This window comes from Nelusetta ayraudi, unplaced genomic scaffold, assembly GCF_046127955.1.
Source record: "Nelusetta ayraudi isolate G7.1 ecotype Tasmania unplaced genomic scaffold, CSIRO-AGI_Nayr_v1 ptg000019l, whole genome shotgun sequence".
In the NCBI taxonomy this organism is placed as follows: domain Eukaryota; kingdom Metazoa; phylum Chordata; class Actinopteri; order Tetraodontiformes; family Monacanthidae; genus Nelusetta; species Nelusetta ayraudi.
The window spans coordinates 1044624-1072383 of record NW_027466069.1 but is presented as its reverse complement, the minus strand read 5'-3'; the positions used below and the strand labels follow the sequence as shown (position 1 = coordinate 1072383).

The 27760-nt window shown below is 44.2% G+C and overlaps 2 protein-coding genes across 3 annotated transcripts in view; one reads left to right on the top strand and one right to left on the bottom strand.

Moving 5' to 3' along the window:
* bsna (bassoon presynaptic cytomatrix protein a) overlaps positions 1–5155 on the top strand; it is a 74916-nt gene extending 69761 nt beyond the window's left edge. Inside the window, exon 16 of the mRNA XM_076026125.1 lies at positions 825–5155. The gene's annotated coding sequence lies outside the window, so the exon portion shown is untranslated. The remainder of the gene's footprint in view (positions 1–824) is intronic.
* Positions 5156–8746: 3591 nt separating this feature from the next.
* Positions 8747–24907, bottom strand: LOC142888124 (oxysterol-binding protein-related protein 2-like). 2 transcript variants are annotated; one of them, XM_076026166.1, is made up of 14 exons: positions 24778–24907; positions 17311–17673; positions 16009–16135; positions 15655–15730; positions 15428–15562; positions 14927–15024; positions 14642–14824; positions 14461–14568; positions 13485–13574; positions 12906–13026; positions 12186–12311; positions 11964–12087; positions 11146–11236; positions 8747–10369 (listed from the first exon to the last, which is right to left on the bottom strand). In XM_076026166.1, the coding sequence occupies exons 2-14, from the start codon at positions 17345–17347 to the stop codon at positions 10267–10269; spliced, it is 1419 nt and encodes a 472-aa protein (XP_075882281.1). In that variant the 5' UTR covers positions 17348–17673; positions 24778–24907; the 3' UTR covers positions 8747–10266. The 2 variants fall into 2 exon arrangements, with proteins under 2 accessions (XP_075882281.1, XP_075882282.1); XM_076026167.1 differs by lacking the exons at positions 17311–17673; positions 24778–24907 and adding an exon at positions 16977–17111.
* Between the last annotated feature and the right edge of the window lie 2853 nt (positions 24908–27760).

Genomic DNA, 27760 nt, shown 5'->3' with positions numbered 1-27760 from the left:
TCCCACAACACTATTTTCTCATCTTCATTGTTGTATGTAATGATTGACTGAACGGGATAGATTTAGATAGTTCATTCTTTTACTAACTGAACTCTTGTACCAAGGACAAGATCCTCATCTGTGGATTTTCTGTTTATTTAATTCCCTGTATTTCTGTCCCACGAGTGTGTTGTCTTGTTAGTGTCTATAGTTTTTTTTTTTTTTTATCAAAACGTTCATTCAATTAATTCGACCCCTGCTGGTGTTTTAAAGGTGTTAGAGTTTGAATTAAGTTTGTGTCTAAGAGGACGTGAGGGAGCCCACGACCAGGTGAAGCTCATTATTGCGGAGGCGGGGTTTGGGGGGGGAGAACCGTCAGCCAGCAAATCGGCAGTTGTGTTGCGTTGGCGGGGTGTTTGTATCGGCTCGCTGGCATTGTGTTGTCGTCTTCAATCGCTGAAAACATCTTCTGATGGTGACTCAAGTTTCATTTTACCAAATGATGTGAGTGTGACCATACAAACGCTCTCTGTTCCCTCCCTTTCTTCGACCTCGCATCAGTCAAGAACCGTTATTGACAATATGACTTGACCGCCCTCTAGTGGCTACCCCGCTTCAACATTATATGGGTGTTTGGATAGTTGCTAAGCCAGAAAAGTTATATAAAAATGTTGCAAAATTTTGCGAATGCTTCACTGAAAATGCAGTGGTGATTGTATAAATTCAATTCATCTGGAGTAATTAATCCAATCCTCAAAGCTGACCGTGAACAGTTAGCCATTAGCTTGAATACTGTGTTCAGTCCTTTGCGAGCTGACGTGTATTTTTATGCATTTTTCTTCCAGATCATCCCAAGCCAACAGCCATCCTCAAAACCTGCAGTCTCCAGTCCAGCATCCCCAGCCAAAGAGTCACTCCATCAAACTAGCGCAGCTGCAGAACCATCTCTCCATCTGGATGAAGAAAGCAAAAAAAAATCTGCATTTTGTTCTTTGTCAGCCCTCCAAACCAGAAGGGGGAGCTGTGCTTACGTCAATGGAGGCCGCGTCCCACCTCGACATTCTGCCTGGGTTCAGTGCTGCAGCTCGGAAGCCTGGAAACAGAAGGGAGGTGTCGTTCTACTCACGGCTCCACTGTTCACGGGAAGCTGCTGCTCCGTGCAAGAAAAACAACAAAAAATGCCTTCAAGAAATAATCCAATCATCACAGGCTTTGTGGCAACACATCCTACATCTTTTTGATTTTTTTAATTCATGGTCCTGTGCTCAGATTGGCTGTGAAGTCAACAAACCGACCTCTCTCTTCTTTGCTGGCTCTCTTCAGCAGCAAGAAAAAAGAAAAGAAAAAGCAGGGACGTGGACTAAAAGCGCAGGATTTTCTGGTACTGAAGGCCTCTTGTTCTACCACCAGAGGGAAACTGATGAAAATGTCACGCTGAATGAATAAGACAATTAAAAAACCGCGTAGCTGAACGCACGTCAGCTAGGATTTCTCTCTTTCTATCAACATTCCAGGAACTGGAACTGCTAAAGTGGGAAGAAAAAAAAAAAAAAGAGCAACCCTCCTCCTCCTCTTCCTCACCTCTCTGCGTTTCTTGAATGCTGATTCTTTCTAATCTTCGCCCAGTGATACACGACTCACCATGTGTCTAACGTGCATAGTGGATTTCGACACAAAACGTAGGAATTTTGAATGCATGGAACTTTATTCTGGAAGACCTTACACTGTTCATCATTAACAGAGGCCATAGCCGCACTGGGGAACACGTTGGGTAGATCAATAAAACTATAACAGAGATTTTATAATGGAGCAACACGCAGGAATCGGAATAAGGAAGAGTTTTCTTGTTTTGTTTGTTTCCATTATTTTTTTGAGGATAAAAAAAAATATGATTATTGGAGTGAAGCTATATGTGGTTTGGCTGTTTTCCAGTCATTGCAAAGCCATTATTACATATTAACCTGCAGCACTTGTGGTGACAGGGTTACTTTAAGTGCCCCACAACATTTTTCTTATGTTGTTTCTTTTGCTGCTTTTTTTTTTTTTTTTTATGAACTCATTTCTTTTCATGACAATTGAGTCGTGAATTTTAAGTCTGGTTTTTCAGTTGCAGATTTCCAAAATCGCCTTAATTTGTTTTGTTTTTTTTCATTTTGAAGTGTCATATTTTTTTTATTGCACCCCGCGAACACGTACATTCATCGAAACCTTTTGTAATGTTGTAAAAATCAGCCGTAACACCGACCACAGTGAGATTAATTTATATTTTTTAATCAACTTTGTTTTTAATCGTTTGATATTATGTATTTATTTATCTATTTATTTATTTATGTTTTTAAATGTTTTGTTACATTCACCTGGCCCCCGTTGAGCTAAAGGTTTTTTTTTTTATTATCCGCACCCCTATGATTGGTCGTCCGAATTTTTAAAAGCAATAGAGCAGGGGGTAAAAGTAAGAGCACAATCCTGTGTCATTTCAAAAGTTGGCTGGAAGTGAGATGCGTTGCCTCCATACTGTCACGTGTACCACCGACGTACCACACTCACGGCCGAGTGACAGCGACGACACTCCCAGTGTCGAACTATACTGCCGAACCTCCACATCTCAGAGCTGGAGCTCGCCTGGAGTTTGCCACCGGCCCAGATCTTCTCTTCCAGCCGAGACCACCTCCCGCGTCCAGCGGGTCGGAGCGACGCCGTCTCGGGGGGTCAGCTGGAGTCGGAACCCCGAGAGCACTGCAGGGCAGCAGAGAGGCACTGAAAAAGCAGACCAGTCACACCACAGCAGCGGCAGCAGCGGAACTGCAGGGGGGCGTCAACGGGGGGGGCTTCCCCCTGACCCTCACCGTCTCCCCCTCCCCCGACATGATGGTCCCTCAACCGGACCTTCTCGCACGTCAGTGTGTCTGAGCATGTGTCTTCACGGTCAAAATGTGCACGGAGCACGTGGAAGCACACTGTGGAAGAGGGGGCCGGAGGGGATGATGGGAAATGGTGTCAAAAGAGACAAAAAAAAAAAAAAAAAAAAGGAAAAGCAAGTAAAGGAAAAAAAATCAGCACGCGCGTGACTGAGCAACCAAAAACATCAACGCACTCGTGTCACCAAGTCACTTGCCTTTTTTTAAAAAAACAAAAGGAAAAAAACAACAAGTTCATTTTCTATGGTGGCGTCCAGACCTGAAACCCTGAACTCCGCCCCCTCCCCCTGACGAGCCTCCTCCTCAGACTGTCAGTCGTCATGGAATCTTCTCAGGTCAGTGTTCTCCCTGCTGTTGCTCCTGCAGTGCATTGTGGGACCTGCGGTTTCGGTACTCAAACTACAACTCTTGGCTTGGGGCCCAAAAAAAAAAAAAAAAAATGTCACGAGGCCTTCAGCGACGCCAACCGACCGACCGACCAACTGACCGACCGACCGACCGACCGACCGACCGACTTGGGCTGTATATTGTCTGTGTGAACGCTTACTGGGAACTTTCGCATGCTGCCCAGCATAGGAAAAAAAAAAAACCTCAAAGTCACCTCTATATTGTTCTGTTCCTACTGTTTGTATGTATGTGCGTGGGGGTCCGTATGTGTGTATTTAAAGAACCGTCACCCAATGTGGAAATGAAGAAAAAAAAAACACATTAGAAACCACAAAGTTTAGCTACAAACGCAACGGGCAGAGGAGGCGACTTCTCATCTCCAGTCCTTCTATGCAATGAATCATACTGGGAAAAAATATATAATAATGATGATGATAACAATAATCAAAAGGTGGAGGGAAATAGGAAGGAAAAGTCACGCATTTGCTGTTTATCACACCAATAATATGGAGATGACATTGTTTTGCATTGCCCATTAACCACTGAACGAGATTCCATCTGGACTGAAACACTGGTGGAAATAGAGTGAGGATAAGTTAGACAATATTTTGTTATGACAAAATTGTTGTTCAGGGTCCCCTCTCCTTTTTCATGATGGCTGGGGATTCCCCATATGTTTATTTTATAACATAGACATGACCTTAAAATACATAGAAATTATATGAAGGTCATTTGTCGCCATCAAAGCTGCATGTTGAATTATGAAGTATTTTGAAGTGAGGGTGAACCTGAGACGATATCTTTAAATGCATATTAATTACAAGTCAACAAGGGAAATCTCCAATAGTAAAATTCACAAGCAGGAGAACAGAAAAGTCCCGCGTACTCTAAATGCATCACGACAGCTGTGACGCCAATTGTTCTATTCTTGTGTTTTCAGCAGAGCAGACTTATGACAAATACATTTGTAAAGGTAAAGATTTATATGCATATAGAGTTATGATGTGTCAGCGCTGAGGTTTGAGCGTCACAGTTGGATCACAACTGCCCCTTGTTGTTATTTTTCTGACTGAAGGATGAACTGAAAGTCCTCTGAGGTCCAGAACTCGATGCTGTTGCTCGTACCGGAAAAAAGTTAAAGTATGAATATATTCAACCAGCTGAAATGTGACAGACTGAGGTGTAGTGTTGGAGTTCGATACACTGTGGGACGTCTGTTTTCGCAAGTCAAACTGTGACTGCACACTGTGACACGACAACAACAATAAGAATAAGAATAATAATGATATAAATATTAATAATATGAACAATAAGACAGGTTTAACTGAGAGGTATTTATGGAAAACATCCCACCAAACTGAACACTTTGAGCATAGAAGTTATTTAAATGTTAAGATATATTTATTTTTTTGTGAAACATTATTGAGATTATTTATCTTTGTGCTAATTTATTTGGTGTCGGAGGGGGAGCGTGAAGCCGGGGAGAAGATCTATTTACTGAAAGATACAAATGGATATAGAGAGATAGTTTATGCAGATTATATTGGTGGATTTGCATCAAAACCACAATAATTGCATTGTGAAAATTGGAAAGATTTATTATAAGCTAACACGGGCCTTTTTTTTTGTTCCTTCAGCCTAAAACTGCAGCGTGAAGATTCTGATTGTTCTGGTTCTGTTTGGATCAGGTTGTTCTCCTATATGGCGGGTCCACTGCCACCAGATCAGAACCAGTCAGCCAACGAGAGCTGAAAAGCTGCCCATTTAAATTCCAGCTTCCTGTTGGGCATCGATCAGGTTTCCGAAGGTTTGGAAGCTTCTCAATCACTTATTGCCTCAGGAAGCACAAATTCAATAGGTACATAGAAAAACAGATGTAGGTCAATTCATCAGGAGGGATAGAATTGTATTTTATTTCTTTAGTTTTAGTATTATTTGTTGATTTCCTGTTCTTTTTTTTGGCAAAGATGTCAGTCTCACACAGCTGCTATTTGCTGAGTCATATTCAGCGATACACGGCCAAGGTGGCATCAATTACAATTCCAGCCAGTGAAGGGGACTTCAATATGCACAGAGGCAAGGGCTTTTATATTACAGTACTGATCCGTGAGGAAAGCCATCCCGTTACTGCTCTCCAGCCAGTTTTGGTTTCCATCCACACCCCAAAACAAGTCCGTCCAAATCCACAGACTTGCTCCAAATCCACAAACACGGCGCTCGTCCGCACAACCGGGTTTCTCCAAAGGCGTTCAAAGCACAAAAAGGAACCAACAGAAGACGGATAAAGCGAAAGAGCTGCGTTCCAAATCTAACTTAGTGGCGAACGTTCAAGGAAAATCTGTGTTTTGCGCCAAAAAAAGCTAGCTTTAGCGGTCAAAATTTGGAGCTAATTTTTTTTTTAATGAATGACGATTTGGAATGAAACTCTTGTCTTGGTTGGTTTGCAATAGAACAGGAAGTGGTCAGATCAAAGCGTCGCTGCAGGAGGTCACTTCCGTTGGCCAGGGCCTGAGAAGAGTCTCAGCAATAAGGTGAAGGTGCGTTTTAGGAGAAACCTGGACTGTGTGCGAGTGCGCAGTGTTTGGTTTTTTGCAGCAGGTCTCCTCTGCTGTTGGTCTTGCAGAAGGACCGGGGTGGATTTTAAAAGCAGCCGCTATTTCCAGAGAGACAGAAGTGAAATAGATGTCCTTCAGGTGAGAGGTTGTAAAAAACAAAAAAAGTAGTAAAGAGTAGAAGCGAGAACGTTTGAAGTGAAGCGCGAGAGCAACAACCTTCGCCACAGAACCATCAGGGAGCGTGAATTCATCAATTCCACTGCATGACATGGACAACCCAACCCTCCCCCCCCCCTTTAACCTGTCACATGACCTAATGAACCTCTCTGACCTCTGACCCTTCGACCCCACTTTACAGGGCCGCCATCTTTACTCCAGTGTAAATACTAGATGAGGACGGTCCGGGGAGTCTGGACAACTAACTAGTCATGTAAATGCCATTAGAAACAAATGGAGAGGGGTGGGGGGGGAAAGATGAATAAAAAAAAAAAACAACAACGTGTAAATCTGCAAACACAACACGCACACAAGGCATGTGAGAGCCCCTCCCCCGCCCGCCACACGCACCGCACAGTGGGTGCGAGCCCGAGACCTCCATGCCCGAGACTTGTGCTTTTTTTTTCCGCCCCTCCCCCCTCCCCCACTTGGTGTGTGTACAGACCAACGAAAAGTGACATCACAAAACAACCACAGCTGTTCATTTGAATGATAAATGATTTAAAAAATTATATATAAATATACATATATATATATATATATATATATCATTGTGTATGTATGTGGCTGGCTCGTGTGGACTGTTTAAAAATCATTTAAAACAAAAAAAAGGTGTATTCGGATATGAAAAAATGAATCCAAAACATATTGGTCTGTGTAGAGTTTCTATACATGTTGTGTACGTAAAAAAAAAAAAAAAAAAAAAAAAAATGAGATGACATAAAAACAAAAAAGGGGGCAGGGGGGTATTCTGGCTTCCATGTAATTATCTGAGGGAGGTGGCAGTGAAGAGGACCAATTGAGACACAAAAAAGAGATAATGATAAAAATAACTAAAGAGGGTGAAAATAATAAAGTTTGAGAGCCTGAAAATGACAAAGTGTTCCATTCACTGTAAGTGCAATGAGCTAAACTTCCTGTTTCCCCATTGTAAAACCTTGTGTATGTTTCCGTGTATTCCTCCTGTAAATGGGTGTAGTAGACCTGGTGCATCATGCCATGTAATGTGATGAATGACAAATTATGACCTTACGATACATTTCAATCAGGAAAAGTGAATAAAAAGACAAATAAAAAAACACACACACTGCCGTGTCAGAGTTTAATTTTCTTCAGTGGCAAATGGACTGCACTTATATAGATAGCGCTTTCCAGCAGCCTCTCATTCACACTAATCAGTGGCTGCCGCCATGCAAGGCGCTATTTAGGGCCTATTAAGACACTTAACCCACAATTCAGGATTAAGTGTCTTGCCCACACAACAACAGACTGGGATGGAGCAGGATTTGAACCAGCAGCCTTTTGGTCATTGGACAACCCGCTCTACCTCCTGAGCCACAGTCACTCCAATGTCACCTCATCTGTTTTTATTCAGATGAAATAGTTCAGACTGAGGCGTTTAAAGATGGACCTGCAGGAACTTGGACTTCAACAGCGTTGGATGTTTATGTAGTGTTTTTTATTGCTTTTTTCTTTGCAGGAAGTATTGATGGAGGGTTTTTTTTTTTTTTTTTTTAATCTTGGATTAAATTAGATAAACTGGATAATCAACCAGCAACTTTGCTGTAAGTATATGAAGTCGCTAAATGTCTGCAGATATAGGTGAGCCACTAAAAAAACGTTTAATCAGTGTTCATTTAAAATAAAAAAAATAAAAAAAAAGACAAAATAAAAACATGAACTCAGGGAGTGAAATTAGGATTTTATTAGTAGACATTTCTCCTTGTTCATTCATTCATCCACCAAGCACAGCACTCCCCTCCCCCACCTCCAAATAAAACATCTGGTACAATGTTCCCATGGAGAAAAACATTGTTTAAATACTATAAAATATAAATCAATTGCACACAATAATATGCCATTCCGCTTGTGATTACCGTTGTGCAGCACTTGTACAGATATACAACATCGACAACCCAACGACTCAGTCCGACAGAAGGAGGGGGGGCAATAAAAAAAAAAAAAAAAAATCCAGATTTTTTGCGTGTGGCTAAATCACCGCCGCTCTGACCTGTCGGGGCAGGAGGACGAGGAGAGTGTGAAATTTGATTGACTCCTAGCATTCAAACCCGGAGTTTTGCCTCAGACGTGCGACTGTCACGCGGCGGCAGCAGGAAGTTTGCATTTTCGGTGAAAGAGAAGCTTGAGAGGGAGAGCTACGCAAGGGGAGAGAAGAGAAAAAAACCCACAATCAACAGAATCTATTGGTAAAACATCGAACATCATAAATAACACAGAAGTAAAAAGATGTTGGTGGGAGGAGGGAAATTGGACATATTCAGGAAAATAAAGATATAAATGGACAGCTGGTCCAGCAGGTGGAACAGCCTGGTTGTAGTGGTGTTTTGTTGCTTTGTGTTTTCACAAGGTTTGGAATCTGCTTTAAAATGAAATCAAGTTGCCACAGAAGAGGATGAACGCGTGTGTCTCTGTCTTTGGGACGGGGTGGTTTTTTATGTTGCATAGAGTCAAATAATATCGGAGGTCTGGCATCCCAAAACGCAGGCATGGTTTCTTCTTCCGGGGGAAGAAAGAAGACAAAGCGTCGTCTCCTAGTTTGACGTCGGGTCGTTATGCGTTTCATCTGGAATGTGTCGTTTGAACCGGAGGTAAAGAGAATATAGCCATGAAAAAAAACAAACAAAAAAAAACAAAACAAGAGCTTACATTCCCAGTCAAGAAACTTGACGTAATATTTGAAATATTTCATTTATTTCTGTTTAAAATGTGCGTATGAGAGAGAGAGATAGATAGAAAGTGTTTATGTCTGGATGCTGGAACTAAGATACAACCTCAACAGTTATGGAATTTATCTCTGTAACAGTTCTGATTCAGGTTACATGTACAATACTCTGCCCTTCACTAACAGTTTTCTAACACTAGTCTGTGTTCCCAGCCTTCTAATGGAGAGATTCTTTTCCCATTGCTATTTGACTATTCAGAAAGGTTGCGCTAAAACGTACAGCTCTGGAAATCAGTCCTGCGTGATGTCACAAAGGGCACCTATAACTCGTTAGTGACAACACCCTCGGCGGACGCATGGAAGTCCTTCATTCAGGGGCTCCCTTTTCTCTCCATAGTCAGAGATTGAAAACTCATTCGAACTGGACCTGCATGGTTTGGAGGTTGGATTTTCTAGAGGCATTCTGGGCCGTCAAGTGAAAGAGATTTTTTTATTTGTTTGTTTGTTTGTTTTACCCCCTTACATGCACACACGGACACAATCAGATGTACGGAGGCTCATTTTCAGACTCGTATTTAGTTGTTTTTTTTAATGGGACTGGATCACGATTCAGTTTCTGCTTTCTCGCTCTTTTCTCGCTCTCGACATTCGTCTCGAGTGTTTTGGAAGCACGGACGCGACAGACGCTACAGGCAGTAGTTTGGTAGTTTGGTGGAACAGACATGAGATGAGGTGCAGCGCTGAACCGGCTCTCTGCTCAAGCACCGGGCTCCACGCGGCAGGAGATTGGACTCTGATGCCACCGAAGTGGTGGACCCTCCGTCACCCTGCTGACGAGAAGAGACAAACAGCAGATGCCAACCGTGTGGCCTCAGCTCCGGCCAACAGGGGGAACCAGAGAACCAAACGCTATTGTTCCTTTAGAAAGTGGCTCCGCCCACAGCAGAACAACGAGGGTCCTTTATTAGTTCCCACACTGTGAGGGAGCGTCGGCAGTCCGACGGTCCAAACCGTGGCTGTGGGAAAACATGCTTGTGCTGCTTCAACTGGTGATCACTGGAGAAGGACACGAGTGTTTCTGAAAGTCCAGGGGGAGATGAGAGGAGGAAGCTAGCTGTGAAGATATTACAACATTCCGTCGGGATGCGCGAGGCCGCCGACTGTCACTTCACGTGCGCCGAGAAGAGAGAAGAGGGTTCTTGTGCTCTGGAGGAGGAGGCCGAGGGAGGAACCAGGCGGGAGACGTTTGCTGGTTGTGTTTTTTTTTTAGTTGCGGAGAGACGCCGATGACGCACCAGGAGATGAAGACGGCCGACGTTATGAGAAAGAAAAAGGAGGTGTGATGAAGACGCAGGTGGTTCCGACGGCTCCTCCGTCTCCGGTCTTTCCGATCGGCGCTTCTGAACAAATGCTGACGGGACGTCGACGGTGGGAAGGGGAGGGAAGCGCAGCGCCCGTCTCTCCGCCTCTGCGTCTCTCACCCCGGAACCCCCGGTGCGAGGTGGTGGTCCAAGTCCACGAGGTGCCTTCAGTAGATGTCGGGCAGGTCGCGGTAGTTCCTGTTGAAGTATCCGCCAGTGTAGAGCCAAGCCTGGGAGCTTGTGTGAGGGTTGGTGCCCATCTGGAACCACCTGGAGGAAACAACAGCAGAGTGAATGAGGGAGAGAGGGAGTGAACGAACTAGGGATGCACCAATACGACTTTTATACAGAACGAGGAGAGAACAAGTACTTTCCTTTTGGTACCAATGCTAAGTGCTCAATAAGGCCATCACACGTAATTCAAAACTCAAGACTATCACCATAAGATACTTAAGCTACTGGACAACTATAAAGTGCAGTTAGGTTATAGCTTATACTTCACTGTATTTGGAGAAAACATTTGACCAATATTTCTGGCTTTTTTTCCTTTCTCTGTATTCAGCAGTGGTTCAGCCAGTGTTGCACTGCCTGAAACTAGGAGCGCTTGTTAACCGAACCAGATCACAGGAGCTAAGCGCGGCTTAGCTCCTGGTGTCAACGCGGCCGGCTCGTGCCGTGCAGCGATCGTATCGGCGTCTCGTCTATTTTGTGCGCGAGCCGCGAGCAATCCAAGTCAAGCTGGACAGGAAGTCACTCAAAGAAACAAGAAAATCGGGTTAATTTTCAAAGTAAAAGCAATTTTCAGAATAAAATATCGTGTTTGACAAATACGTATTTCGTATTTTACTGGGATCGGTATCGGTGCATCCCTGGAATGAATGAATGAGTGCTGCAGCAACGGCCGTGACGCTAGAAATGCCAACATGAATCTAAAAAAAAATTGGTACATATACAACATATACTTCATAGCTCATACTACGTTGCCGAGGTCACGGTAGTGTGAGGCATTGACGTTAATTAGCATGTGTGTGTTACAGCGCCCTCACCTGGTCGACCACTCCTCGTCATTCTTGGCTCGCTCCTTCCTCGCAGCTCTTTGTTTATCCTCCAGTCTCTCCTTCTCTTGACTGGCCTCGTCTACACACACACACACACACACATCAGTTACACACGTTCCCTCTGCACTGCACTAAAAAGACTTCAGCTTGCACGGGGAGCCAGCAGGTGGCAGCATCGGCTCATTTTACTGTGTTAGCTCTCATTGGAGACAGTTTGTCCTTGTAGGCTTTGTTTGTTTGTTTTATTTATTTATCTTGAACAAACAACGTTTATCTACACCAACAAGACTTTGAGGCCAACTTTGACTGGAGCTTTAGAAAAAAATCTTTCCCAGCTGAAGGTTTTTAGAAAACACTGCTCCACTCTGAGCATGCAGGCAGGAAACCAGGAGTTTTTAGCTTTGTTCTTTTTAAGATCAGCTTGGATTCCACATTTGATTTAACAACTTTACTTAGCTGGAAAGCAACTGGTAATAAAAGACTTCAACAAAATGCATTTGGTTCTAAACTTTCTAGGGCTTTATACGTTATATTCCACTGTGATATTTAAAAGTAACTCAACACATATGACACCTCTGGGTGCTCTAGGCTCTTATCTGACAAAAGAACACTTTGAACACTTTCTGACACACATACGAGTGGACAAGGCCTCAGGCTTCCAAACTTCAGAAGGGCTATTACCAGCAGAGCATCTATTAACGTCAGCTTTATTTCTAACAGAAATGCTGAATTTTGAAAAATTGAAGTACCCTGCTGCCACAAGGACCACTGAAGAGAATAAAAGCCAAAAATTCAAAAGAAATTACTTATGTCGCCGTTCTCCATGGCTCTGATGTCAGGCCTCAGGCGGCAGTCCGTCGGAGCCAGAATGGCCTCCATGCCGGGCTGCAGCTCGTTGAGGGACATGGCGAAATTGGTGAAGTTGTACATCTGCAGGAAGAGACCGACGGTGGAATATTAACAATTTTGAAAAACAAACAAACGACACAGCCTTCAGGCGCTCAGAGACGTCTCTGCTCCTGCGGTACCGTGGCGGAGAGCGGCGGCCTGGAGTCTATCCTCCACAGCAAAGTGCTTCCTGGAACCACGCAAACCGTCTCCTGGATCTCAGGCATGTCGTCGGCGTCATCGTTGTCCGCGCCGTCCACGACATCCTGCGAAAAGAAGAGCAAACCAAAGTCCTGAATGTCTAAACATCACATTAAAATATCCTCCAATTGAAGAGACTAGCAAAAAATAAATCAATCACTCAATCACACGCTCTGTCCTACTGGAACGCTCTAAAAAAAAAACAAAAAAAAAAACAACAATCCCACAGTCTGCATCTTGTTCTGCTTCACTACGGTTAAACAAGCAGCCTAATGAAGAAGGGTGGAGCCCCGCCCTTCCATCAGCCTGTGGCTGTGCTCCAAATGGCATTCTTCTGGATTAAAAACAAAACGTCATATTGTGAGAGCAGAGCGCATTCACAAAGTGTTTGTATCATTCACACGGTGGTTTCCACACACCGAGAGCACTGAGAGCACCAGCAGCGGGGCAGCTGAGGCTCAACTCTTATCAAATGAAGTTAAGCGATTTGAAGCACAGCTCACTAGTTTACCTGGACCAGACGGCACAGCCTGCAGCCGACCCAAAAAATCAAGGGAAAATAATAGAAGGCGGTGTTAACGTCTTTGGTACAATCACTGTTTGTGGGGAACGCAGAGAGAAACTCCCAGACGGCAGGAGCAGCAACACACACTTCTCACATTTTTGTGCTTCTTGTTGTCGCCTTTCTTCTCGGCCTTCTTGTGGGCTTCGTAGGCCTGAGGCTCCACGCTCCACATGCACTCTGTCCACTTGCCGTAGATGACGCAGTGCTTCTTTTTACTGCGCAGACAAGGTGCAAAAAAAACAAAACAAACAAACAAACAACAACAGACAGAAGAGATCGGATGAATAAAAGAAATGGCGACGGCCGTTGAGTGAGAGGCCGAGATTAAAAAGGTTCAGAGTGTAAAATACATTTTGATATAGCATGAGAAACGCAATATAACATTTATTCTTATCACCTTCACATAGTTATTAATATGTGCTTGACACAGGCCTCTACAACAGCCCAGGGAGGACAAACAGTGAATAGAGTAACGTGAGTTTCCATGTTTCTTCTTCTTCTCCTCAGGAAACATTTATAATCCCAATATACTGGGAAAAAAAAAATTCAGACAACCAAGCAGACTCTTCATCTTTCAAAGGGAAGACGGGCTCGACGCTGCGTTAAACCGCTGCAGTTTACATTCCCAACCAACAGCGTGAATGGGACACCTTCACCAGCAGGGGTGCGTTACCTCTTGTCCTGGATGTATCCCTCCACTTTGTGCAGCTCCTTTCCAAATATTCCGCAGGGCTTGAAATTCAACACACACTTGTCGCCGGTGCTGCGGGAGGGAGGAGGATCAGTTACTGGAGTCGAGCTCTATCAATCTGCAGCGTCTCACTGTTTGCAAAACCACACAGAAAATCTAGCACAGCAAAAAAAAAAAGAAAAACACATCATTTTCCATTTTGTCTCCCAGTGCAACAGCACGGCTTGCAACGGCTGAAAATCCAAGAGTGAGACACAGCCTCACAGCTCTCGGTTGATCCGAGCAACTGTGCCAACACGATGATGCAGAGGAGGGGGGAGGGGGGGGGGGCAGAGCTTTACCGGATAGAACCAAACCTGCTTTCAAACTGCACTCAGGTGTGCCAGCTCCAAATCCTTCACGGCGGCACTCTGACTTTAACAATCAACCTCTGGCACCAGGAGGACAGAGAGTCCAGTCAAAAGCGGTAAACACTCCATCAAAGTGCCGCTGTGCTTGCAAGATTTAGATGCGCATCAGGTCGGGAAGGAAGAGCGGCTGCCATAAACAGGAAATTCCCACTGAACTGGACGGCCTCATTTAATAAAAACCACTTTGGCTTCGGGTCTGTTTGGATGCCATGTGTTTGCAGATTCTGAAGGACAACTTCTCTTCACTGAGGCCTCTCTGACACACAGGCCCTACATTACGCACACATATACACTATGTAATGAATTAAATGGTATATTAAGACCCGTGAAATTCATCATAAGCTTTTTATCTGTCAAAGAAAGCAAACCATTCAGTTTGGCTGATCATATTTCTTGGACCATTATCCTTTTCTAAAGGACCGCGGTTAGCTTTAAATTGTTTATTCATGCTTTTATTTTGATGTCCCCTGACATTTTGAACTGAGAAATCAATGCAAAGGACAACGAGTGACGACTCTTGCTATTCCGTGTGTGCGAGCTCAGCGTACCTGTGGTTGGTGATCTCCACTGTGCCGTACTGCTCTATCCACAGTTTCCCCATGATGACGTTGTGGACGCAGCAGAGTGGGTTGCTCCACGTGTAAACCTCGCCGTGCCTGAAATTTGAAGAGCAACGTGAAAAGCGGGCAAACGACGCGTGAGAACAAAAAAGAGAGATTTGAGGCCTACTTGAGCAGCTCTAGTGTGATGGTCCCTTTGGGCTCGGCCTCCACACTCTTGCCCCAGAACTTGAGTTTTGGGTAGATGGAGCCGTGGAAGACAAAGTCCCCCGTCAGGCTCTCGGCGTGGAAGGCACTGACTGGGGGGTGATGGGAAACCTGCTCGGACACCAGCCGGAAACCCTGATCCTCTCTGCCAAGGCCGTCACAGAGAAAAGGTAAAGCTTGAGTGCACGTGCATGTGTGTGTGTGTGTGTGTGTGTATGTGTGCGTGCGTGCGCGAGTGCGAGCATACCTGATAAGTTCGTAGGTCTCTCCTAGCAGAGGGTTGAAGGGTTTTCCAGTTCGGTCCCACTGAGACGCAACTGCTGACACGGCAAAGGCAGCGACCGCCTGAACACACAGACAAGGTCACACCTTGTTATTGTGACCTGAAAATGTCTACATGTACACAAAAAGCTGTGCGCATCTCCATTTCCGTGTCTTTCATTTCACTGTGGCAGATGCGGGCGAGGGGGTCAGGCGTGTTGGCTGTGAAGACCTTCAGATCTTCAGTTCAACCAATGACTGAATACTGAACAACAATAAAAGGACCCTAACCCGTCTAACAGAACAGGATCTGCTTTTAATGACAAATCAGATCCACACACTGTTGAGTTGTTGTTCCTGAAAACACTCAGAAGCTTTAATTGCTCAGGTAGCAGCAGGATTTTGGGTTCTGGGCCAAACTTTTCTCCATAAAGTCATGAGCAGTAGCGACAATTTGGACTGCCGCACGTGTGTGTGTGTGTCTGACCTGCAGGCGCTCTATGGAGTCGGGCAGCGAGCAGGCCTTATTGATGAGGTACGTGTGTTCCATGTATTCTGTGATTCTTTGCAGGAAGCTCAGCGGCTCGTTGAGGACGATTGGCATGGTGATCTTTGACAGTTCCTGTGTAAAAGAAGAAAGACAACAGATGAATACATAAGCCTGGAGCCTGAAGTTTTTAAATCATCTTGTGAAATGATTTCATGCACTCTTACCAGGCCAATGCATTTTTTCAGGATACTCCAAAGACCTACGCTGTTCCTGGATAACATTGGGGCGGGCAGAGACTCCCTGAAAGCGTTGATGAGAAGATGATTTATGCTTCAGGAAGGGGATGTAGAACAAGAGCATGGTGACACGTTGGCACAAACTCCCCAAGCGGTTCATTTTCTGCAGCCTACATAATTCCAACACATGGATTATCAGGTGGAATCAGCTGTACGGTTTTGAAAAAGTACTCAATCCCACAATGAAAGTGTCTGACTCGGCCTGAGGCAGGGACTCCACGCCTCATGAAACTGTACAAGCACACAAACACGCAGATAAACAGAGGTGGAATGCGGCCGGACCTGTGCTTCTTGATGCCGTTCTGCTGCGGCACCGATCCATTGTTCTTCTGACTGCTGCCGTCAAACACCAGGGCGTCTTTGAAACTGGACTCTGACACCCCTTCGTACGACTCGTCCGAGTCCAGGCCTGAGTGGGTAGAGAGAGTCATCAGAGTTTTATCTCGCTGCTGCACCTGCCGTTTAAGCTCCATGCCATAAAGTGAAAAGCCAGAATCCAGAGATGGAACATATGAACCTCTTCTGAAGTCCCCCGAGTTGCGTCTGCTCTGCTGGCCGCCATATATGGTGGATTAAGAAGGACTATTTTTCGCGTGCATCTTGAGGAACATTTGCATGACGGATTAAAAATACATTTAGCAAATCCAACCTATATTAAATTTGGAGCCTCGAGGGGTGGGGCAGAAAATAGATAATAACCTGCGTGAGGGTGCTTGTAGCAGATGAGAAGGTAACGAGTGTGGCAATTATTGCACCACATCTCTTAGATAATCACTCATCACAACATCGCTGGATTGCCGGAGCAGAGTTCATCATTACGTGTGGGGGCGAGATACGAACATGACATCAGCAGGATCAAGAGCTTTCATCCCTGTCAACACATAAAGCAACAGTCGGACGCCAGGATAGGATTTCTTTTCTTATCATGCGTGTATGAAAATGCAATATTGGATTATTAATGCTTTCTAATTAATAATAAATGTTCTCTCCTCTGTCGGCCTCAAATTAGCGAACCCATGGCAAAGAATAAGACAAAGGAAAAGGATGCTGGCAGAGCCGCTGTGTTTAGAACCGCACGGCTCTGTGAAACAACTTCAGGCGACTCTTCAGTCCCTCGGCCCTCGACAAACACTCGGCCTCACATCTACAGAAATGGCTTTTAGTGGTAATTGTATTGTTCACCACTGAAGCCGATGTTTTATACGACTGATGCAGACGTGAGTCACTATTACGTAAAAAAAAAAAGTTACCAAAGCCAGAATCGCTAATCGTTGGGGGGGGGGACAAAGCGGGCAGCACAACAACAAATGGATCTCCACACTCGGAGGAGTCAGAGGCCTGGAATGCTGGTGAAGCTCCGCCTCCTCGGGTGACTCGCCCGGATGGCAGCGGAGAGATTCAAAACAAGTGCGCAACATCGCCGTGAGTCAAAGCGAGACGTGTCGAAGCGGCCGCACGTAAACATCAAGCATGCTGACGACATGACACACACACACACACACACACACACACACACACACACACACACACACACACACACACACACACACACACACACACACACACACACACACACACACACACCTGTGACAGCGTCGAAGAACTCATCGTCATTGCTCATTTTCTACCGTGGAAGCCAACCAATCGTCACTGGGCAGAGGTGGGACTTCTAGCACATGTTCCTGTCGGTGGCGGCCCCCTCTTTTTTTCCCGCGCCGAGGTCCTGGCTGCTGTTCCACCGGGTCGACTAGTGCAGCGTTGGTCCGATATACAGCAGGGAGGGGGGGGGGGGGGTTGGTGGCAGAAAAGGCTCTCAACCGCACACAGAAGACGCAGCGAGGACGAGTCCGCAGGGGCAGAACTGCTGTTTGATTAGCCGCAGCATGTGGAGGCCAGACTTCAGTCAAAGGCTTTGTTTGGATTGGCCCAACGAAGTGACTGGGTAACCTGGAGAGACACAGAACACACACAAACCAAACATCATCTTCGGTCAGCTCATGTGAGTCAGCATCAAAACTGCGTTCACGCGTTGACGAGCCTCGAGCGCCGGGCCTCCTGCTGATTACGGCGGTGGATTTGACTGAGCAGTAGGACCGAAGTGAGAACGGTCTGATGGAAACAGAAAACCTTAATGTGCTCACAATAAAAGGGTTCCAACACAGAGCTTTGTGTGTAGGCCGGGGAACAAAAACGCTTTGGGTCGTTCTCAGCTTTGCAGCAGCTAAAATCAGCTTGGTCTCGCTGCGGTCCCATCATGGCCCAGTGAGTGCAAACAGAGAGTTTTCTAGTCCAGTGGTTATATAATCAGGGCACCACTGCCACGGAGACTCCGGGTCTTTGTCGACCGCAGCGACCAACACTTTAACCGAGAATAATTTGTGCCGCCAACGCTGACTGACGTCAGAGCGGCACAAACCGTCGTGAGTGGCAGGATTCCAACAATATTATCTGGAGCAAATGATTTGCTGGTTATCAACAGAACGTTTACTTACTTACTTTATCTACTGAACGTAGAACAGTTAGCACTGTTCTTAGGGACCCTTTATTTCTCGGACATGTGAAATGAATTCATCAAGTCCCAACAACCCTAAGACTTTGTTTGGAAAAGCTTGAGAATGTGTCCTTTACCAGTGGTAGAAAACAAAAAAATCAATTCTCTTTATTTCAGCACGTTGTGTGTTTGGGATCAAGTAATCAATTGAGTGATCAATGACAGTGATCAAGACAGCTGATCAACAACAACAACGACCTGTGTGCTGTTATTCAAGTGGACGTTCTTTCAGCAACAAAAACTCCACCATAAATGTTTTGATCCAAAGTCCTCGCACCCACAGAAACTCAGTCCTTCACAGCAACGTCAAATACAAATAAATGCCACTTAGCTGAGCTGTCTGAGTAGCGCTACATGCTAACTCCATTGTGCTGAATCACATTTATCACAATGACACAACCTGCATAGCAAACATCCCCGACGTGACTCTCAGTGAAACATACTGTACGTGTGGCCTGACCAAGGTTCCCCAATGTTGGTTTTGCTGTTACACAAGTGTGTGAGGAAAATGTGGAATCAAGTTGGAGTCACAGACAGATGGATGGGTGCTTTTCTTTCTTTGTGCGTTGTTGGAATTTGGCAAGGCTCCTACTACTACCAGCACTGCTGATAGCTGATTATCAAATTAAAAAAAAAAAAAACAAATTTTACAACCTTAGGTGTTTTAAATGTATGAATGCAGTCTATATTTGTCCCACACAGCCACTTATTCACGTGTCAGTCACCTGCTTTGCTGTCCAGAATGTCTGTGAAGGTTCTCAGTCATCCAGGTCCTTTAAATGTACAAGGGTTAAGTTGGGGGAACTGGACTTGTTCTTAAAAGAACAGGGATTTTTCACTTCTACATATCCAGAATTTCTTTTTCAGAAAGCTTCATGGAACAGTGACACTGCTGAGTGACAGACCTTCCCCTTCCCTCTTTTAGCGTTTTACACTGGGAGGCAAATGTAATGAAACCACCGTCTGTTTTCTGAGTCCTTCCTCTTTTAGCTGCTTTTTGGTGAGACAAAGGAAGGAAGGGTTTAGGCCAGGGTAAAGGTAACACCTCAACCTTCAGCACACTAATGGACTTTGGCCTCAGCATTCACAATCAATAAGAGGAACGGGATGGGCAACAAGCCTCCGTTACATAACTCCATTCAACCTTGGATTTGCTTTTTGGTTTGTTTTTTTGTTTTTTTTTAATCAGAGATTTGACAGAGACAAATCTCTGGCCCTGGGTCCTTTCTGTGTGCAGTTCACATGTTCTACCCGTCTTCCGTGCAGGATCTCCGGCCTCTTCCCGCATTCCAGAAACATGCGTGCGTGCATGTGAGGCAAACTTCCGCGCTCTGAATTGGCCGCAGGTGGGAGCGCTGAGAGGGAGCGACAGTCTTTGACTTTCTGGGAAAAGTATGAAAACCACCGACTAAGTAGCGACCCTGAAGCAGAGTTTAACCTTTCCAAGGCTACAGAACTTTCACAGTGAGTCTGCAGCACAGCCAGAGAGAGGCGCAGTCAACATACAGACCTTTTAAAAAAAAAAGACTAGAACATTTTAACTATCTGTACGGTCAATATCTGGATGACTTGTTAAACCGTTGTAAATGCCGTGTCCTTGGCCATTCTATATCAAACCTTTTTTCTTTTTTTAAACAGTCTTGACTGTCTTTGCTCTACTTGGCTGTGTATTCAACCTATCATAACTGTGCAGATGAAAAAGAAAAAAAAAAAAAGCAGACTCTCCGATTGGTTGCGCAAGCCCTCAGATCATCACTGGTTCTGCATCTCCTGCTCCGAAAGAGCAGTTACACAACTACGACAGCCATGGCCCCATGCAAGCACGACCCACACGCTCCTCCTCTGTAGTCGGGAACCATCTTATCACCAGCGAGCCTCGATTCAGGCCTCCCTCATTCAATTAGATCCACGCGGAAAGACAAACCAGGCAAGACAAAGGTGTTGTCAAAGTTTTGTCTCCTTTATTTGTAGAAACAGCCGTAACAAGTGAATAATGGATGACTGTTTTAATTCTAATTTGAACATTTCCATGGCAACAAAGACAGAGAAGCCTGCATGCAGTCAATAAGACAGAGACCAAGATGTTGCAAGATGAAACCAAACTCTGAGCAAGGACACAACTCACACTCCCAGCAGCTCAAAGGCAAAAACACTTCTGTCCAGCTATCTTCATACAAGTACATTGGCTATTGTGTGTCTTGAAACAGAGAAGGGCCACGCTAATTGGCCTGTTCAGGAATGAGTCACACTCCTGGGAATTGCTCAACAATTTTAAGGCCAGGTATGTGCTGAGCATGTTGAGCAGCGCCCGTTTAAAAAATAATAAAAACAGAACAAAAGGGAAAAAAACTGAACTAAAATGTTTGTTTTTTTATGTTCATGACCTGTCTGTAATCATATGGCTCACATAATCGGTTGAGGGGAAGTTAAAGGAAGCGGGAATCACAAGATTCTCCAGCTGGCATAGAAATGTCAAATTCTAACAAGTTACTTATTTATCAAAGTGCAACCACAAGTACGAAATCAATTTCTCTCAATCACAAGATAAGACTTGCATTAGTCCATGCGGCGATGTCCCTTTGGAAACAGTAAAGGCTAAAATCTCTGTCTATAATTGTTCACCGTGACTGAAATAAAAGGGCAACGTATGGAAGCGGCCGCATGAAGTCACACCCTTGAAGTGAATTTAAAAACAATTTCAAGACTCCTCTCCTGATTTTCTTCTGAAATAGAAGTAGGCTGCAGTGAAGCGCCGGCAGACTTAGCTCAACTTCCATTGATGGAGCAGATTTATAGGATTGTTCCCTGGACTATACTCTGCCTTAAATTCTGCCAGAGTTTGACTGCCACATTAGTCTGGCCACTGCCATTGATTTCTTAATTGTCCGTCCAGAGGAGCCGCTGCCAAACAAAATGGTCAACTTGATGCAGCAGACAGATGCAACCGACTGGCGATTCATAAACCTTTTCATCCGTGTTTATCTCCTCTCTCCACTCAACAGAGGGCTGAACTGGAGAATTATTTTTTGCATGGTAATGAATTATGATCTGGGATTAAATAGAACCCTATAAGAATGGGTACATAAATTCTTGCATGTCACAACCTCCTCTTAGAACACCTGAAGGACTCTTTGAAAGCCAAATCAAGCACTGACCAAGTTTTCCAAGGAAGTCCTCGTCAATATTTTCTACACGCGCTTTGAAAGGTACTTTAGGAGGAGACGCAACTTCAACAAAGAGGAACAACAGTGCAAGAACAGGGAGGCACCTTTGTGCTGTGCCTCTGATGGCAGTGATAAACCCTGTGGGAACGCGCCACTGTCACTCATTCGAGCAGAATGCTGAGCGAGCACACGCTGTCACACAGACACAGAAACCACCGTTCAAGTTTGCGTGAGTCAGTCCGTTCTAAAGATACCTGCAGGGAAGTACAACCTGCTCGGAAGGAGTCTTTGCAAATGCCTACTCGATGGAAAAGCCAGCTCAGCATCTCACCTCGAAACTTCGTCGGCATGTCCACCCTGGAACGCAAACACCAGGACACTCCTGGAGGCACGTCAAGCACGCACACAAGAGACACGTCTGTGAGCAAGGTGGCTCACAATTGTTATACCAATGGGTGTCACTCAATGTGTAGCAAAAAAACTAGTTTTGCTAGTTTTTTTTTGTTTTTTTTTCATTGATTCCTAGATCAGAAGCTGAGGCTGTGGATTAGGAACAAGACTTGATCATAATTTTTGCAATTTGTTTTCATGTAATTTGGTGGCCAAACAAACTCTGACAAACCATGTCCAAGAAATTAACCATCTTGGAATCCACTAAATAACATTTCCCACTAAATGAGCGTTCATTTGAAGATATAGTTTTATATAGTTGTAATATCTAATTAAAATATAGTATGCATATTAATTTTTTAGTACTCATCCGTCTTCCTTAGTCTGGGCTGTAGTTACCCTTGTTTGATACTCTTGTTTGAAACCTGTGAACCAATGAGTTGTTCATTTTGTTGCTTTGTACGTTTGAAATAAAAATGTTGCCCCTTTTGTTAGACCAATGACACTACTTCTGAAGCTATGAAGCATGACTTGGGCAAACAAGATGCCATGTATTTGTGAAGGCTATAAGCTCAAATTTGGAGGTTTTCCAATTCAACTGGAGGGGCATTAATGTCAAACTGCATTCTTCACGTCCTGCCTGCATTTAGCGTCCATGCAGTTTCTCCTCGGCCATAAAATAGTGGTAGCAATAAGGGGCAAATAGGTGTTGACAGAAAAAAGCAATTTCACAGCCAGCTACAGAGAAATTCCCACGTGCACAACGCACATTTAGCAGCGAATCAGTGAATTAGTTTCTTTCTGAAGATTTTGATCGGAAGATTTTGATCTGAGTAAGTTAATATACTTTTGGACTTTTTTTGGATTTTTTTTTTTTTATACCAATGAATATACCCTCCTAAGAAGCCCGAGCCAATCACAGCAGAGTGGAACAAAGGAAAGTCTGTGTATTGGCCAGGCTCCTGACTACCTGTGACTCTGTCATAAATTATGTACACTCTCTTGTTTCTGTGTTGCCTGGACGGTTGCCTTGACTAGCCTGAGATCAGACTTTGCTTTTTTTCCCATGGCGGCAACGTTCTGCACATCAAAAATACACAGAAGGGAAAGACTTAATCACTGAGGTTTAACAGTAAAACAAAAAAAGGGAAGTAAAACGTCAAGTTATACTTTTCTTTTTATATAGCCATATTAATATGCATCTCTAGTTACTTGTGCCTTAGCATGCACTGTAATGTCATTGCAACAGTTCTTAGAACTCTGCTGAAATCTGTTGAGGACATCCCTTGCAAAACCACTTCTGTTCCGCATTATTTAGTTGCAAAACTCAACAGACATACATACAACAGCAGCTAGCAGGACGTCAGGTAGTTTAGCAAACACTCTAATCACTCATATAAGCATAACTGCAGCTAGCAGTTTTTCCCCAGGGGAGAGGACACGCCGTTGATATAGTCAAATGGAAACAATCCCCATGGCAACTTAGAGGGGCGGGGGGCTGCAATTAAGACACCTTGGGGAGGAAGGCGTAACAAAATGACAGCAGCTGCAATTCCTGGGGGAACCGTCCCGGTGTCTAGAGTAATGTAGCAGTAAGTCCGCCAAATGTATGATTTCCCTCTGGACACAGAGGCACTTTCAAATTTGGTGTTTTAGGGTGTCGTTTAGTTGTCTTACAATGGAACGGTACCACAAAAACCGACAAAACAATGCACTCACAAGAACAGACAAATTAGAACCGCACTGAAATGGAACGAAATGTACTCTAGTTTGTTTTGGCATGTACGGCTGATGATAAAAAATAATAATAATAAAAAAATGATTTCTGTTTTGTCATGAGGTCTTGTTACCAATTTAGTAATACTCAAGTCATAAAACCATCCATGTACTGCCAGCTTGGCGAAAATATATCACTTAATTTACATCAATGCTCATCAATAATAAAGTTTAATGTCCATTCACAGCTGTGTGACATAGCTAGCATGTAAGCAACAAAAAAGTAGAGAAAATGGAAATGGTTCCACGGTGGTAAACGATATAAACGGAATATGGAAAGGATTATCAGCATGTGGTGTAAAGCATTCTCGATCTCGGTCTCCATCGTGACTCCGAGCGATACATTTGTACAAACAGTACAGTGTAGTCAGTCTAAGTGCAAACTCTGGTGTCATTGACCCGCTGTGCCTTAACGTGAAGAGACAAAGCTTTATTTCGTCTTCAGTGTGAGTCACATCTAAAAGGGGCGAGGATAGGGGGACAGCGAGAAGCCAAAACAGCCGGAGGAATGGCAATATTCTCGATTCTGACGAAGTGTGACGCGAGAACAGGGACCTTTAAACCTACACCTTGCCTGAGATTGTTCTGCTGTTCAGGTCGCATGGTGAATGGGGGCTTTTTACTCGCGGCGACCAGTTGGTTAAATGCAGTGGGAAACGTAGGAAGAAATTATAGAGCATAATAACAATTTCGTAACTTCAACAGATGGCATGAAACCCCGAGAGGTAACCCATCCAAATGCTATTCTGCCTGGGGCTGTGCGCTTGCTAATATTAGCCTTTACGCTAGCATGCCAAATAAGTTAACTGAATTTAATTTCGTCTTACCTCTATTTCATATTAGGACGGCGTCATTGAGCAAAAACATTCATTTATATTTCACCTTATCAGCACATAACCGACGACTCTCTCGGGTCAAGGAGTTATTTGACAGCTGGTCGAGTCAACTGTCAAAAAATTATCGTTAGCGGGCGGGCTAAAGAGAGAAAGAGGGAGAGAGAGAGAGAGAGAGAGAGAGAGAGAGAGAGAGAGAGAGAGAGAGAGAGAGAGAAGGTGGCTAACTAGCGTACTCGGCAACCCATCACGTAAGAATGAAACACATGAAAATTCACCGCGTTTGAAAGCGTGGTAGAAGACTCCAAACTGGTCTGTAACTGGTATGTCGTCTTACCTCGTTGGTGCGAGCAGGGGTGACTGTTTTGACAGCTCCGGAGAGAGAGAGATGAGAGGAATTTAGTAGGTAGCCCAAGGATTGACACAGAAGCGGAAGTCGCCTGTACAGAGGGCGGGGCAAGTGAGATGACGCTGTTAACTGCAGCCAATCAAACGTCTCATTTCCATCGTTCGCCCAATAATATTATTTATGAGATGCCGGTGGGTGTGAACGCGTAAGCTTTTTGTTTAAAATGTGTTTTTGTTTTTACGTAGGCACGACTTTTTATTGTATACGCGTTGATTTAGATTTTTTTTTTTTCTATTTTGAAAGACGAAGAAAAAATCATTACAAAATTCCCCCGAAGAATTTCCTTTCAGTAATTGTAAATACTTCAGCGATAATAATGGATCGGGTAATGCAGGCGGCAAATGAACGCTGTACTCCGACGGTTTCATATTTCACATGTTCTTCCATTGTCCCTGGGAGAAGATTAACCGAGAATGATGACAGGAACTACAGGAATTTAGTCTTGACCATGGGTTTCTTCATGTATCGTTGAGTTTATGACAGTGCCGATAATCTGAAAACTGCCAGGAATCATGCAGAATATACCGACCAACTTTTATTTCTGGTGATTTTTAGGAGTGCTTGAAGAAAAAGCATGAGGTTGTGGTTCAAAAGGCATGTTTTGCGTGGAACCTCTTCCTTTGTCGACAGCTGGGGTTCGTCTCAAACCCCAGGAGACATCTGTTTAGCAGTATCAATCTAATCAATGCATCAAGTCACTGATAGCCTTGATACAACGGGTTGCCATCTTAGAGAGTAACACAAGCATGACCAAGTATTCAGCACGTCTGCATCTCTGACACAAGTGTTTTACACAATGTCCATCCACTCTATGAGCTCGTTGCACTTGACTAAAACCTTGAGTCTCTTTACAAAAAAGAATAAAACCTTGAAAGTATTTGTTTAAAAAATATATATGCTCTTCACATGACAGTAACATCCTAGCGCGTCACAACCAAATGGGCTTGGAAAGTTTCTCCGCCTTCAAAATTGCCTGTTGTATACATAGCATTCTGAAACTGACTCTCAAGACCGCTTGAGTCAGTTGTTCAAATGGAAATCCAACAAACGTGCCGACACAATTAGAGCGACCACTGGAGGAAGTTTAGACACGTCTTCTTTTCAAAAACGCTCATGTCCATCAAGTGTTAAAAAAGAAAAGAAAAAAAAGGAAGGTTTGAAGGCTCTGGAGTTTCTCCTCTTTTCTTATCTTTCAAAAACATCCGAGGGAGGGAGAGAGAGAAAGAGAGAGAGAGAGAGAGAGAGAGAGATTGGACCAATAACAGAACTGGCAGTTGTTGTTTTTCTTCTGAAGCTGAAACTTACATATATAACTGCCCACAGAAAAATAAAATATTCATCAACGACTCGCTGGTGCAGGCAACAGCAGACAAGACGAGCATTGTGTTGTTTTCCCACAGTTACATAACGGCCGGGATGGTGTGATGATGAAAAAGACAGAAGGGGTGGTGGGTGCGGGGGGCACAGGCATAGCACAGTAGAGCAGAGGCAAAGCCTTTCTCGGCCTCACAGTGGGACACAGGGTGCTTGTATACACACACACACACACACACACACACACACACACACACACACACACACACACACACACACACACACAAAGACATTGTCATGAAATGTACATGAAGATGCTCACAGCAGCATACATTATGCACAAACATGCACTCTAGGATAGTTGGCAGAGGTGCTGTACTTTTGGGACAATACTTCACATCTAATCAGTTTATTGGGATATTATGAATAAATAAAAAGTAAAAAGTAGACTGCAAATGAACAATTCTAAGGGAAAACAAAAATCTGACGAAGAAACAATATAAATTGCTTGCAATTCTGTCTAAAGATAATCTCTTCTTTGCTTGATTATTTACCTTTTATCTCTGAATGACAGCGTAAAATATATTTGACATAATGGACTTCAACTGATACATGAAAACAACCCCGGTGAGGTAGACATGTTTTTAGGCCGGAACCAGAGGAAGTCTTGCGTGTTTGCTGGTGTTTCCGTTAATAATCCATTGCGTGGCGGCAGTTCCCTCTCAGACCACCAGAGGGAGGCACAGTACAATCTGTTAGTTACAATATAGTCCACTTTGTTACACATTATTATAAGGTCAAAGTCGACAGTGCAGGCAGGGCAGGTGGTACCGGCCCAAGTGATCAAGTGATAGGAAGGCAGCAAATAAAATCTAAAATCTAAAATTAACAGAGCTCCAATTCTCTGCAAATTAGAAATAAGTTCTCATCCTCAAACACATCCTGTTTACTACGTCATTACATCATACATCATGTTTTCCAATTCTTCTGTGCATCACTTACGCTCCATCAAAACTGTAGGTAGGTTGCTGCAAGGCTTTGTTTCTGCTCACTGCCACCTTGAACACCTTGACATCTCATGGGGAATGCAGAGTGCAAATGAGGTGATGAGTGAAACTCCGGCCCCTTGAGGCCTCACACACCAACCTTCACCTTTAGGGGAGGAAACCCTGCCAACCAACCAGAAAGTAGTGATTAACAATATTCTGCAAATTATCCATGAGCAGCGCCCTGAAGTGAATTTGATTGTCGTCCTATCTGCACATTAGCCCGCTTTCCAGTCTGCTTGGCTAATGGGTTTGGAAAACAGAACAAATAGAACTATGCCGCCCTTCGAAGCCCCAATCAGTAGAGTAATTGGAAAGCGGCGAGTGTCGTCGTGGAGGCTGTGAAGATGAGCTGGGTCAGCAAAACCTGCGGCTTTCACTCTGACTCCACTGCATTTATACCAAAACTGCAATCACTGCTGCAGGGCAGTTGCCTTTTCTTTGTCATGTTTACAGCTGGACTGCTGCCAACCTAAAACATTTGTGGGTCTTGCTATTTCTTGCCTCGGAAAGGGCAGATTTAATGCTTTTTGCTCACTGTTTTAATCTTT